This window comes from Oncorhynchus nerka, linkage group LG27 (genome assembly GCF_034236695.1).
Source record: "Oncorhynchus nerka isolate Pitt River linkage group LG27, Oner_Uvic_2.0, whole genome shotgun sequence".
Lineage (NCBI taxonomy): Eukaryota > Metazoa > Chordata > Actinopteri > Salmoniformes > Salmonidae > Oncorhynchus > Oncorhynchus nerka.
This window is the reverse complement of record NC_088422.1, coordinates 69,076,658-69,090,526: the sequence shown is the minus strand read 5'-3', so window position 1 is coordinate 69,090,526 and position 13,869 is coordinate 69,076,658. Positions and strand designations below refer to the sequence as shown.

The window sequence follows — 13,869 nt, the reverse complement described above, 5'->3', positions numbered from 1 at the left end:
ACAGACAAAGCAGGCACACATACATGTAGGCTAAACACACACACACACACACACACACACACACTCTGTCCTAAAATGATCAACACTGAGGCTGTTTTTATCATTAAATGATTGTACAAAATACAACGTTTGTTTTTCCCATGTAAAGGACACAATCGTGTTTTCAAGTTCCATCCTGTTCTAACAAGAGAAGAAAGAGCGCTTTCTTAAGGTGCCATGTAATTCCTGACATGCAGGGAAGAGAGAGGGTTACAGTGTGCTCAGTTGTGATTTGACCATAGTGAGGTTTGCTCAATGTTTTATCAGGAAAGGTTTGCATGTGAGAGCAGGGTTAGGTTAGTAGGGAATATTCTGCTGCCTGTGTGTGTCAGGGACTTTATGGGGTGTGTCCCAGCAGGGAAGCCTGTGTGAGTCTCTATAGAGCTGGGCTGGTTTCAGGTTGCACGCTCCCAATTGGCTGCTTTTGTTTGAGTAAAATGCTGGAACTCTGGACTTCTTAAAGATACAGTGTCTTATGCTCTCCATTCATGTACAGCATCAGTTTAACACTGATGAGGGCACCATTTTATATTTACGAAACACATTCTACTGATGAGACCAACCATTCTACAATGATAAAACCATTCTGTGTAATCAATTGTGTAATACATTTTTTTTATTTCACCTTTATTTAACCAGATAGGCCAGTTGAGAACAAGTTCTCATTTACAAATGCGACCTGGCCAAGATAAAGCAAAGCAGTGCGACAAAAACAACACAGTTACACATGGGATGTACAAATGTACAGTCAATAACACAATAGAAAAATCTGTATACAGTGTGTGCAAATGAAGTAAGGCGGTAAGGCAACTAATAGGCCAATTTAGGTATTTACACTGGAGTGATAGATGTGCAAATGAGGATGTGCAAGTAGAAATACTGGTGTGCAAAAGAGCTGAAAAACAAAATCAAATATGGGGACGAGGTAGGTAGTTGGTTGGATGGGCTGTGTACAGCTGCAGCGATCGGTAAGCTGCTCTGACAGCTGACGCTTAAAGTTAGTGAGGGAGTTATAAGTCTCCAACTTTAGTGATTTTTGCAATTCGTTCCAGTCATTGGCAGCAGAGAACTGGAAGGAAAGACGGCCAAAGGAGGTGTTGGCTTTGGGGATGACCAGTGAAATATACCTGCTGGAGCGCTTGCTACGGGTGGGTGTTGCTATGGTGACTATGAGTGAGATGAGATAAGGTGGAGCTTTACCTATCAAAGACTTATAGATGACCCGGAGCCAGTGGGTTTGGCGACGAATATGTAGTGAGGACCGGCCAACGAGAGCATACAGGTCGCAGTGGTGGGTAGGATATGGGGCTTTGGTGACAAAACAGATGGCACTGTGATAGACTACATCCAATTTGCTGAGTAGAGTGTTGGAGGCTATTTTGTAAATGACATCGTGGAAGTCAAGGATCGGTAGGATAGTCCGTTTTACGAGGGTATGTTTGGCAGCATGAGTGAAGGAGGCTTTGTTGCGAAATAGGAAGGCGATTCTAGATTTAATTTTAGATTGGAGATGCTTAATATGAGTCTGGAAGGAGAGTTTACAGTCTAGCCAGACACCTAGGTATTTATAGTTGTCCACATATTCTGAGTCAGAACCGTCCAGAGTAGTGATGCTAGTCGGGCGGGTGCGGGCAGCGATCGGTTGAAGAGCATGCATTTCATTTTACTAGCATTTAAGAGCAGTTGGAGGCCTTGGAAGGAGTGTTGTATGGCATTGAACCTCTTAACACAATAGAAGGTTTGGAGGTTTGTTAAAACAGTGTCTAAAGAAGGGCCAGACGTATACAGAATGGTGTCGTCTGCATAGAGGTGGTTCAAAGAATCACCGGGGCAGCAAGAGCGAAATCATTGATATATACATAGAAAAGAGTCGGCCTGAGAATTGAACCCTGTGGCACCCCAATAGAGACTGCCAGAGGTCCAGACAACAGGCCCTCCGATTTGACACATTGAACTCTATCTGAGAAGTAGTTAGTGAACCATGCGAGACAGTCATTAGAGAAACAAGGCTGTTGAGTCTGCCGATAAGAATGCGGTGATTGACAGAGTCGAAAGCCTTGCCCAGGTCAATGAAGACGGCTGCACAGTACTGTCTTTTATCGATGGCGGTTATGATATCGTTTAGGACCTTGAGCGTGGCTGAGTTGCAACCGTGACCAGCTCGGAAACCAGATTGGTCTAGAGTGTCTCCCCCTTTGAAGAGGGGGATGACTGTGGCCGCTTTCCAATCTTTAGGAATTTCAGACGATACGAAAGAGAGGTTGAACAGACTGGTAATAGGGGTTGCAACAATGGCGGCAGATAATTTTAGGAAGAGAGGGTCCAGATTGTCTAAAATGGAATCCGTAAGAATGGAATCTGTACTGTATCTCTATATTTTTTAACCAGTGCTCCTAAAGCCTGTCATTTAATGTTGGCAGCAGATGTTGAAGCCTTTGATTGTATGACCAAGGTAAAGCCCATAGGATTCTCAAATGTACAAACTGTAAGTCTGTTTGTGAAGAGGATCATGAAGAACAGGTAGGAGATATGCTAGCCTTGCCAATACTGCAGTGTTTATCGCAGCGAAGCAGACAAAGGAGCTGCACTTAGAAGACTTCTATATTCATATCTCAACAGCAGAGAAATGATCACATTGGGCACGTTTACTATCATTTACTATCGTGTTTGGTCTGTATCACAGGCAGCTATCTCTTCTAGACTGATTGGAGCTATCAGACTGTTACAGCCTTGACAGAGAGGACTGTGTGCGATTTCTCTGTTGGAAAAGGATAGAATTCCCTCACAACTTTGAGAGATAAGGTTTTTACTTTCAGCCCGTGTGAGTTAAAGAGAAGCACACAGGAGAAGGAGAGGCAGACCACATCAGGGCCACAAAGTTGGGCTTTTCATTTACACATATTGGTCCCCGCTAACAGGTTTTTCTTTGTGTTCAGATGCCGGATTGATCCTGAGAGATTGAAAATATTGATTTAACCCTGTGAGGAGGCGGGTGGGGGTGCCTCCCTGCCTGCCAGCCAGCGTCATGTTCACACATCGGCCGCGCTCCGCTACAAGTTCCTCAGGGGACTCCTAATTACCGCCGCCCTCACAGATTAGTCCAGCAGCCAGTCTGACTGTAGCCCGACTCCCTGGTTGTTTATTTAATCCCTCCCACCTTCTCTCTCTCCTCCTCCCCCACTACTCCTAAAAGACACACCCCGACCCAACGGCCAGGCCTGCCTCTGCAGTAGTGTATGTGATGATACACTCAGTGGCTCCTAATTGATAGAGTGATTCAGACTAGTGCTGGCTGTGTTAATTGTTCCCCGGTGAGCGCATGTATTGCTCTGAGAGGGGGGAGTAGGCCTCAGCCGCAGGCTCGCCTGAGCAGGACAGGCCAGGGAGAGAGGACGTAGAGCCGGCCAGGGCCTCTTAGTGATGGGTGGCGCCCCTAACTCCTCGCCCCTGTCCGAAACACAGTCAACATTTAGCAGAGGTTAGCTGGTGTAATCCTCTCTGCGTCTCCGTGAAGACCCGGGTCAGTAACCTGTTGATATCTGATGTCCTGTTAGCTGGATATAAAATACCCCACCTTTAACCTCTCACGATTAACCTGACTCATTACCTCAACCACTCACTGGGCTTTTAACCCACTTTAAGGTCAGTTAAAGTGAAGTATTGATTTCTTTTTGGTGTTGGCAGAAATAAATAGATTTCTAAAGAGGTATTAATTACATACAAAGACATTATACGGAGAAATGAATTGATCCGCAGTCAGATTTCCAGCCACCGAATGAGACTTTTTATCCATTAATCAGGCCGGAAGACTAAACACAGTGCCTTTGAGTGTGTGTGTGAGCACCGACCTCCACTGGGTTGAATTATGGATGTGTATCAGGAGTCGCAGGAACTTGGCAAAAGCCCATTCAGCTGGCCACTTTCTGCGGGTGAAAGTGATGGTCTATTACCACTGAATGCTTGTAGATCCTGGTTGCATACCATGCTGTTACTCACTGTGGAACAACAGTTATATCACACGACAATGATTAAGTAGTGGATATTGTTGGACGGCTCCACGACTGAATGAGAAACGTTACTCAAGTTTGGGGTCTGCTGCTCTGTTTGTTCTTTGTTTTCTTAAGACTATAGCCCAAATATAGCCTAGCCATTCCATAGAAGAGCTCACCCTTTGTAGCCCTGATCGTCAGGAGGAACTGCTTCTATTTTCTCAATCAATCAGCAAAGTCCTTACATTAGAAACCACAAATTAACAAACTGCAGAAATGGGATCGATGAATCACTTGAAATCAGTGTATCTAAGAGAAAATGTGATTATACTTCAATAAATATAAGATCTTATCTTCTCATAAGAACTTATATCTTCTCATATCTTCTCATAAGATCTTATCTTCTCGTAGATAAATACATTTTAGACGCAAGTATTAAAAATATAGGTTTATGGTAGTTTTGCAACGTATATTTGTCTGCAACAGATTACTAGCACATCGATTTTAGAGAAATACTGTAAATGTATTTGAGTAATAGTTTTGAGTAATAGTAGGCCCCTGTTTCTAAAATGACAATCATGTCATTACTTTTGAATGTTACTTTCTATAATTTCACATTGTATGCTAAAGGTTATGTAAGAGATTGGGAACGTCATTATATCTATGTCTTTGAAAGTGGACTGGATTACGTCTTTTTGTTTGTGGAGCTCATTTTATACATAAAATGAGCTCTTTTATATTAAACGTGATATTATGTAAGCATAATCTTAAAAACATCATCTGTTCGTGTAAACCCATATGTGAGTTTAGTGAGTTATTCGAGGGCATTCATGTTTCGTAAATGGGTGATATGAATCTCTGTGGTTTCTGTCTGCCCCACCGGCCTGTTTGAGAAGTCCTGAAGAGGGGACACATTACTTAATGACTTTTTAAACCAAATTCATTTGCTCTTCACATTTCTTCTTCAGTGTTACATAAGTGCCCTCATGGATTGGGTTCATTTTTTCACGTTTCTGTTTCAAATGAGCACAGAATTGTTGTGGTCTGTGGCTGTATGAATGAGAAATACCCATGTTGAGTGTTGGGGCTGAGGTCAGAGCCGAAAGCAAACAGCCACTGATGTTCCATTTCTCTCTCCCAGAGACATTAAGGAGCCTGCCCTACATTTACACAGGCACACAGCAGGCTCTACAAATCAAATAGTCAAATCATGGATTGTGGAATTTTGGGTGGAGGCTACAATGAATGTACAGACTGCAGATGACAATCAGAATCCCTCAGTATGTTTCACTTCAAATAATTCAGAACAATATTCTTGAAAACTATTTGCACAAAAAAAACGAACACATGGTCTTTGTTAATCCTTGTTTCCTCTAACTCAGCAGCATGGCACCATGCGATGGATTATCAAAGCAAGCTGAGTGAGTAGGATGTAGAGGATGTGTATACGTGTGTTTGCGTGTGACCGTGCCCTCTCAGCAGGAGGCAGATGGACGCACACACAGACGGCCGCTCTGGAAGATATAAAGGCTTAGATATATAGGCTTAGATATATAGGCTTAAATGTTCCGTTTGTAAAAGCTAGGAGGGATGGATGGATGGGACGTGTGTGTGTGTGTCATCGTGGGGGGTGGGGTAAACTATTGTGACCCTAAAAATGTCCCGAGTGTGTGTGATCGTCGACATGCCGACTTTGACCTTGAAGTCTTTCTTAGGGCACCATGCTTTAAATGGGGGGAGGGAGGGGGTTAAGGAGGAGGAAGAGGGGAGGGAGTTTCTTTGAGCCACACCTTCACGGGGAAACACCTGCAGGATCTTAGCAACTTCAAGCCTTTATTTTTAGAAGCATTGGAATTGTTTCAGCTAGCCTCTCGCTCAAAGGACAGACCTATTGTTTTGTTCAATACAATACAAACAACATACTTTTGCAGTGTGGTTATGTTTAACGATTATAAAATCTGGGCTATCGTTACGTAAAAATATTTGTTTTATTATTTTGTACATATTCAAATGTAGGTTACTTGAAACTGACAGCCACATGTAGGATACCATTGTCTGTCACCTGTTCAACTTCCAGGCCACAAGTCTCCTTTATTGTTAGTGACAGGTTCTCCTCTTGGCAAGCGCTGTTTCCCAGTGTGCCGCTGTTCTTGTCAAGTTAAAGGCTTTCTGCCTCCTCTACCCACACCCTGATCCAGCCAGGGACCCTCCTGCTGAATGCCTCCTCTACCCACACCCTGATCCAGCCAGGGACCCTCCTGCTGAATGCCTCCTCTACCAACACCCTGATCCAGCCAGGGACCCTCCTGCTGAATGCCTCCTCTACCCACACCCTGATCCAGCCAGGGACCCTCCTGCTGAATGCCTCCTCTACCCACACCCTGATCCAGCCAGGGCCCCTCCTGCTGAATGCCTCCTCTACCCACACCCTGATCCAGCCAGGGACCCTCCTGCTGAATGCCTCCTCTACCAACACCCTGATCCAGCCAGGGACCCTCCTGCTGAATGCCTCCTCTACCCACACCCTGATCCAGCCCGGGACTCTCCTGCTAAATGCCTCCATATTGTTGCTTTAGTCTATTGTGATGCTAATGTCAGCCTGAGACCCCTGAGTCATCTATCAGGGATGACAAGGAAGTCAGGCCTATTGTCTGAACCTGCTACTCCATCCACATAGATAGAGAGGCTGGCCTCTGGCCCACACTGCATTCTGGGACAGGAAACCCAATGGAAAAGGATCAATGCCGCTCTTACTCTACCCAGACAGGAAAACTGTCTATCCATTTACATTGACAAGCATTCATGTAATCAACACTTACATAGATGTCTATGTCTGTAGAGGGAGGGTGTGAGATATATATATATATATATATATATGTATGTATATAGAGCGAGAGAGAGAAAAGAGCGAGAGAAAAGAGAGAGAGAGAAAAGAGCGAGAGAAAAGAGAGAGAAAAGAGAGCGAGAGAAAAGAGAGAGAGAAAAGAGCGAGAGAAAAGAGCGAGAGAAAAGAGAGAGAGAGAGAGAAAAGAGAGAGAGAAAAGAGAAAATAGAGAGAGAGAGAAAAGAGAGAGAAAAGAGAGAGAGAGAGAGAGAAAAGAGAGAGAGAGAGGTTTGAGAAAGTCCCCTGTAGTGCTCCTTGACTTACAAATGAATGTTTTGAGACAGGAGAATGTGTAATAGGTGCTTTACCCAGTAGTTTCCTACAGCACAAGGTTCTAAATATTGGGTTGAGATAATGACTGAGCAGTGCCGTAACATCTTACAGCGTGTTAAGCTTTCACAAGTCTAATTCAGGTTAAGCCTGGGCGAAATCACATTGGTGGTTCATTTTGGGCTTTGACAAGTGACACTTGAGAAAATTACATTGTAATGAGAATGAATGATAGATATGTTTGGCAGGGCGGGGCGTGTGGGTGAGAGGTTGCCCCCTGTGCTGTTCAAGGCGTGTCCCGTGCTCCTACTAAGAGGAGAGAGTTAAAACCACATGAGTGAGCGCACCGCTGGCTGACATGGAGCCAGGCCCAGCACGGTCTCAACATCCATTGACATCATCGCCCACCGCCGGACCAGATGTGACTGTGGTTGTGCCTGCATTAAACAAAAGTGCTGCTACAGGAAATGATCGCCTTGAAAAGGAGGAGGGAAAAAAACCTTCAGGAAAGCGTTGTTATTACCACTCAAAGGACGTAACCAAGGCAGTTAAAACGTTTAATACACCATAACCTAAATTAGCCCAATGTCTATCATATGTGGGTGTATTGCTTTGGGGCCTTTTCAGATTTAATCATCTTTTCATTGATATGCCAGTGGAGATGCTTTGTTTACAATGGCCTCTGGGTGCATGATCAATGGCTAATGTATGCACATCAAGCTCACTAATTGACCAGCTCACCCTCTGGAGAAATGTATCTCATCACTGCCATGGCTGGGCTGAGTTCAAGTTCTGAAGGGTCAGCTCCATTTTTGAGCAAAATGAAGCTCTCATGCCATATATATTTAGTGGATATTATGGCCACATGACCCAGATCTCATTCCCTTCTTCAGATGAGGCTCTAGCACTGATGTTTTTTTTGTTTTATTTAACTAGGCAAGTTAGTTAAGAACAAATGATTATTTACAGTGAAGGCCTAGGAACAGTAGGTTAACTGCCTTGTTCACGGGTAGAACAACGGATGTTTACCTTGTCAGCTCAGGGATTCGATCTAGCAACCTTTTGGTTACTGGCCCAACACTCTAATCACTCGGCTACCTGCCGCCCCCATGTTCTCCTGGCAGGTGACAAAAGTCAGGCCACAGCACCACCTGTCTTCCCCCGGTGTCACTCACCACTCATAAGTACTTTAGAATATGGGCTGAAGCAGAAGGACATGTGGGATGAACTATCTTCAACTCAAACGTCAATATACTGTATCTCCTGCAATACTCAGCTTCTCTGCTTTTCATAGAGCAGCTAATGATGGAAGTTTTGTTAGCAGTGATTAGTTTTAAATACAGAGACAGTAATGTGATGGGAATGGAAGAGGAGAGAGAGTCAAGACGTATAAATGATGCGAAGGGCTTACCAAGAAAAACTTCCAAACGGACTCATTCAAGGTAGAAAGGAGTTGGAGCGCTCAACCAGAAAATGACACAGTGGGGATTTTTGAAACGTTGAGAAAGCCTCTATAAATTTCAGAGGAAATGATTGCTAAAGAGCGAGTTCAACTCTGAGTAATGCTAATGTTACTCAAAGTAGTGTGATGGAACATTGTCAGAATACGCACAGGGAAAGTGGAGGAGTTGTAAATAAACTGTGAGTCTGTTCTTTTTTTGGGGCAGCAGGCTCCAGCAGCACCAGAGGGGGTATGAGTGGGGTGGGGTAGAGGCAGTGTGGGGGCTGGCGGTAGGGGGGTGCTGGATGGGAGCTAGGAGCAAGCAGACACAGCAGCTGTGTAAACCCCAACAGTCCATGGGGGATAGAGCGGGGGTGGGGGGTGGGGGGGTCTTTCCAGTGACTACTGCTGTCTCACTGAAAAAACATGGTCTTCTTTTTACAGTTTTAATGGTGGAACGTGTTATGTGCTACAATAACTACATACCTTAGATGTTTCAAACCATGAACGAAGTGGTGCTGCTGTCTGAACCATGGCAGCTAATAGGCCTAAGTAGCAGGTCATCCATCACATGTTGAATTGAAACATTATTCTATTAAAAGTGTGTTTGTGCACCCTTACCGTCCAGCAAACGTTACCGGAGCATGGGCTCTTGGACCAACAGGCTCCGAGACAGCATTCTAATGGCTTGGGGGTAGAATCTAAATAGCCATAAGACTGCTAAATACATCTGCACTGACCCTGCTGCTACTCTGTTCTTTATTTTACTCTTATTATTATCTATCCTGATGCCTAGTCACTTTACCCTGCCTTCATGTACATATCTACCTCAAACACCTCATCTGGTACTGGTACTCCCTGTATAGAGCTCCATTCTTGTGTATTTTATTCCTCTTGTGTTCCATTTTTTAAATGATTATTTTTTAACTCTGCATCGTTGGGAAGGGCTCGTAAGCGAGCATTTCACGGTTAAGTCTACACCCGTTGTATTCAGCTCATGTGACAAATAAAATTTGATTTGATTTTTGATTGCAGGGGAAGAAACTGTGCATTCCTGTGGTCAGGCTTGAGTGGACTGTGACTTTATTCTCTACTACTATTGTAACACACCCAACAGTGCTAGGGACCAGGGTGAGGCTGTCCCAGGATCCTCCCAGGGAGGAAGGATGCTAAGGGCCAAATTAGACTTCTGTCTGAATGAAGAATCAGCTGCTGGGGGACAATCCCAGGAAGAGTGGACCGACTAGCTCTTTGTGGTGCTGTGGTTTGAGTGCCATTGATATGGCCCAGGACCTTCAGGGTCATTGAGGGTCAGAGGAGACCATTCTTACCGGGGGGAAGGAATCCACAGAGCATGCCTATCAGCATGACTCTACTCTGGGGGTCACACCATAAATATCTAATCCTTTTCCTGCTGCTTTGAGTGACAACAAGAACCCTCCTTCAAGAGTTACCTCCCTCAGTCAACCCGCATCCCCACGTCATGACTTTCCCCGTTTTTCTCTAGTGGGGCACAACTATCCACCCGTCAACCTGAATGAAAATGAAATCACTTGTCCTTACGATGGTCCCAACTCCCAAAGATTGAGAGCTTCCCCCTCAGCAATTATCTTCCAGCGCTCTGTAACTCAGGCGGATGCCCAGGGCATCATCGGTTACGATGCAGGGTTACTTTTGCCTAGCGGGAAACCTCTGGAGGAGAGATGCAGAGGAGCCAGGTCAGCGTAAAAGTCTGGTCTTGCGTTGGGAGAAGGTGTTAGCCAACATGTTGACAGATAGTGGAGTAAAACAGGCTGCTGCAGCGTCTTTAGGGGTGATAATTCATCCCAGTCGTATACCTCACTAAATAAGATGAACAGCGCATGTCAGCTCCGACTCTTACCTCCCACAGAGTTGAAATAAGCATGTGTGATGAAGCAGAGATGGGAGCCTTATGTTCATGTGGAGGAAAGGGTCTATCTTGATTCACAACAACTTTCAACTCCCATTGGTTCTCACTGTTTAGGGCATAAAAATCTGTTGATTCTTATTTGAATTGATTGTTCTCATTTGTATGAATGTAATTACTTCTTTCACTTTAGTTAAGTCAAAATGTTCATGGCATCGAAAAGCTTGCTTGACCCAATGGCAATTGTTTCCAGTTATGTGCTTTTAAAAGAAGAAATTAAAAACCCAAAGATTTACTTGAAACCAACTGTACTTGAAAAAGTGTGAATAAAAAAGTAGAGAGAGAGGGATAAATAAAGTCATGTGACACTGCTTAGGATCCAGTGAAATGAGAAGGCCGGACTTTAAAATGTTGCATTATTTGTATTTCTTTATTTGATTTATTTAACCTTTATTCAACTAGGCAAGTCAGTTAAGAACAAATTCTTATTTACAATAACTGCCTACCCCGGCCAAACCGGGAATTAGAACTCTCAACAGGGGTAACTTCTCTACCCCGCGACTCCAGGCACTGTGCCACATCTCCCAGAGTAAAACACAAGTGTTGATTAGTTTATGGGAGACACAGTATTGCCCCTTCAAAACTTTTTATGTAGGAGGAGGGCAGTTGAATAAAGTGGATTCAGAGTGCTGAATGTGGCCAGTTGCTGTTTTAGCAAATGTTGTTTTGCTGTGGAAACTTCAGCCTGGTCAAGAAAAAAAAAAAAATTCAGCGGTAAGCATTTGTGTGCTTTGATCTAGGAATCAGGCGTCTGCGTGAATGCCCTTATTGTCATGTTATGTGTACACAGTGTGTGAATGATTGAAAATAGCGCGGCTCCCAGGTTCATCTGGGAGAGATGACAGTGCTGGGAGGCCCGGGCCGGGATTGAAATCCCCCAGATGCTGTTTATTTTTCCAGGGGAAGGAAACCTAATTCAGTCACCCTGGCCTTGTCTAAATGCTCCTTGTGAGGAGGCGAGACTTGGGTCATGACTCTCGCCACACCCCTCCCTCCTGGTGCCTCGCCCACAACAATCCCCAGCCCCCGTCACGCAGCAGAGCAACACCTGTCTGGGTGTGCCAGACACATGGAGCAAGGTGTTGAGCTACACAACATGTGTTTACTTAACTTCTTCAGTTTGTTTCAGTGCGTTGATTTAAATGTGCTATTTTGAAAAGGCACGGGTTATATCTGCTACATCTTTCAAAAGAAACTGAACATTTGAAATGCTTATATGTGGAGCCAGTAGTGAAACTAGCGGCTAATACATTTGATAAAATAGTGAAAGCAAAGATCTTGGCATCCAAAACCCTCTGGCATCCAAGAGAGAGAGAGGGGAAGAGAGAGAGAGGGGAAGAGAGAGAGAAAGAGAGAGAGAGAGAAAGAGAGAGAGAGAGAGAGAAGAGAGAGAGAGAGAGGGAGAAGAGAGAGAGAGAGAGAGAGAGAGAAAGAGAGAGAGAGAGAGAGAGAGAGAGAGAAGAGAGAGAGAGAGAGAGAGAGAGAGAGAGAGGAAGAGAGAGAAAGAGAGAGAGAGACTCCCTCTCCCTTGACAGGTGTTGTTAATGGCAGTAACTCGAGGGGCAATACCCAGACTGAACGTCCTTTCATCTGGCACACCTGAACAGAGCGCGCTCCCTGGGTTCACAGCAGGTGGAGGCTTCTGCCTGGCTGCCTCGGTGTGACATTACACAAACAACAGGCCCCAGCCTAACAACCCAGACCTGCCTGCCACCACCTCCACTACGCTTGTTCTATACTTCACTTTAGTCACCATCCTCATGTGCAGCATCTGCATTAGGCCATCCACTGCCTTTCACAGGAAATATTGTAGCTTTTCCATTCTGAGAACACAGTCACTGCTCCGTAGCCAATGTACCGTTGTATATTGATGATGCTAAGTGAAATATCAAGACAAGGCCTTTCATTGAGCTGGAGAAAAAAAGCCTGTTTGGTTGTTTAAAGGACGTGTTGCATTACATGGGAGGGAGAAGTAGGTCCATGGCATTGGTTGCCTTCAGCTGGACACATAATTAGAGTGGCTCCTTACCTATAATTTGCGTAATAGTTTTGGGGTGGCGGTATGTTATTACCATATGAAAAGGCTAAGCAGGGGTCATTGTGCATCGCTACAGCAATTAGAGGCGAGCTGAGGGCAGAAGAATGTTTGGAGCTGCCATTAATTGGAAATCACTACAAAGCCCATGCTTTAATTATCATTTAGTGAGAACAGCACTGCTTAAATTAATATATTTCCATTGCCATTATTTACAGTAACAGTATGAATGTCTGGATCAGTTTCCTTTCATAGCGTGAGGCTTTGAAGAGAATGGGATTGAATTAGATGAATTTGAAAGGCGGTATGCTTGTTGTAAGGCTTTCGCATGCTAATGCAACATGCCGCTTTTACATTTAAATGGGATTTTTGTTTGTTTGTTTTGTCGAGATGTATATAGTATATAGTAAATGTCTGATTATTATACAGTATGATGCATATTTGACTATTGTGTGCTTCACTTTGTGTCATTGTAAATGAAAAGGACACATAATGTCCAGGATCTCAATGATGGCTTATTGTGTGCTAACCTTTCTCTCTCCTTGCTGTGTGCTTTCTGCAGGTCGGAATGAGCTGATAGCCCGATACATCAAGCTTCGGACTGGAAAGACGAGGACGAGGAAGCAGGTAAGAGGGGAGCGGAAAAGTTTGCATGGCATGTTAAAACTGCCTGTTGAATTATTTGAATTATTAAAACTGCCTGTGTCTCTGCTGGAGAGAACACAGGGCACACACACACACACACACACACACACACACACACACACACACAGTTGCATGGAGCTTTGCTGCATGCTTGGTCTGATGGGAGGCTGTCTTACCAGACCCTGGAAGGGTTTAGTCTTCTTACAGTTATCCTGCATGAGAGGATTCCTCTTCAAAAGCTCTCTCTCACACACACACACACACACACACACACACACACACTCTGACACCCTCACATTACAGTAACTCAACTATAACACACTCGTTCCATCTGGAAGGGTGTTAGAAGGTGGATACATTATTCAATATTTGTTGTGAAAAATGTATTTGGTGTTTTAAAATAATCACAACAGAAAATGGATTAGGACATAGATGATAGGACATTGATTAATAACAACATTATTTTAGTCTGTTATACGTTTCCAGTTGATGTAAGCAACAGACTGTAGATATAAATAGATATTACCCATAAGCTCCCATAATATCAGTTGGTGGGAAGGTGTCTGACCATGAGGTCCATCAGTCTGGTTGAGCAGGAAGTCATGCTTATGACCACTG

At 44.2% G+C, this 13,869-nt stretch overlaps 1 protein-coding gene across 5 annotated transcripts in view; it reads left to right on the top strand.

Moving 5' to 3' along the window:
- The window catches only part of LOC115112214 (transcriptional enhancer factor TEF-1-like), a 53,474-nt gene that overhangs the window by 26,501 nt on the left and 13,104 nt on the right, over nucleotides 1–13,869 (top strand). For all 5 annotated transcript variants that reach the window (XM_029639099.2, XM_029639098.2, XM_029639096.2 and 2 more), the window contains exon 4: nucleotides 13,169–13,233. In XM_029639099.2, coding sequence (XP_029494959.1) covers nucleotides 13,169–13,233 — 65 coding nt within the window. The remainder of the gene's footprint in view (nucleotides 1–13,168; nucleotides 13,234–13,869) is intronic.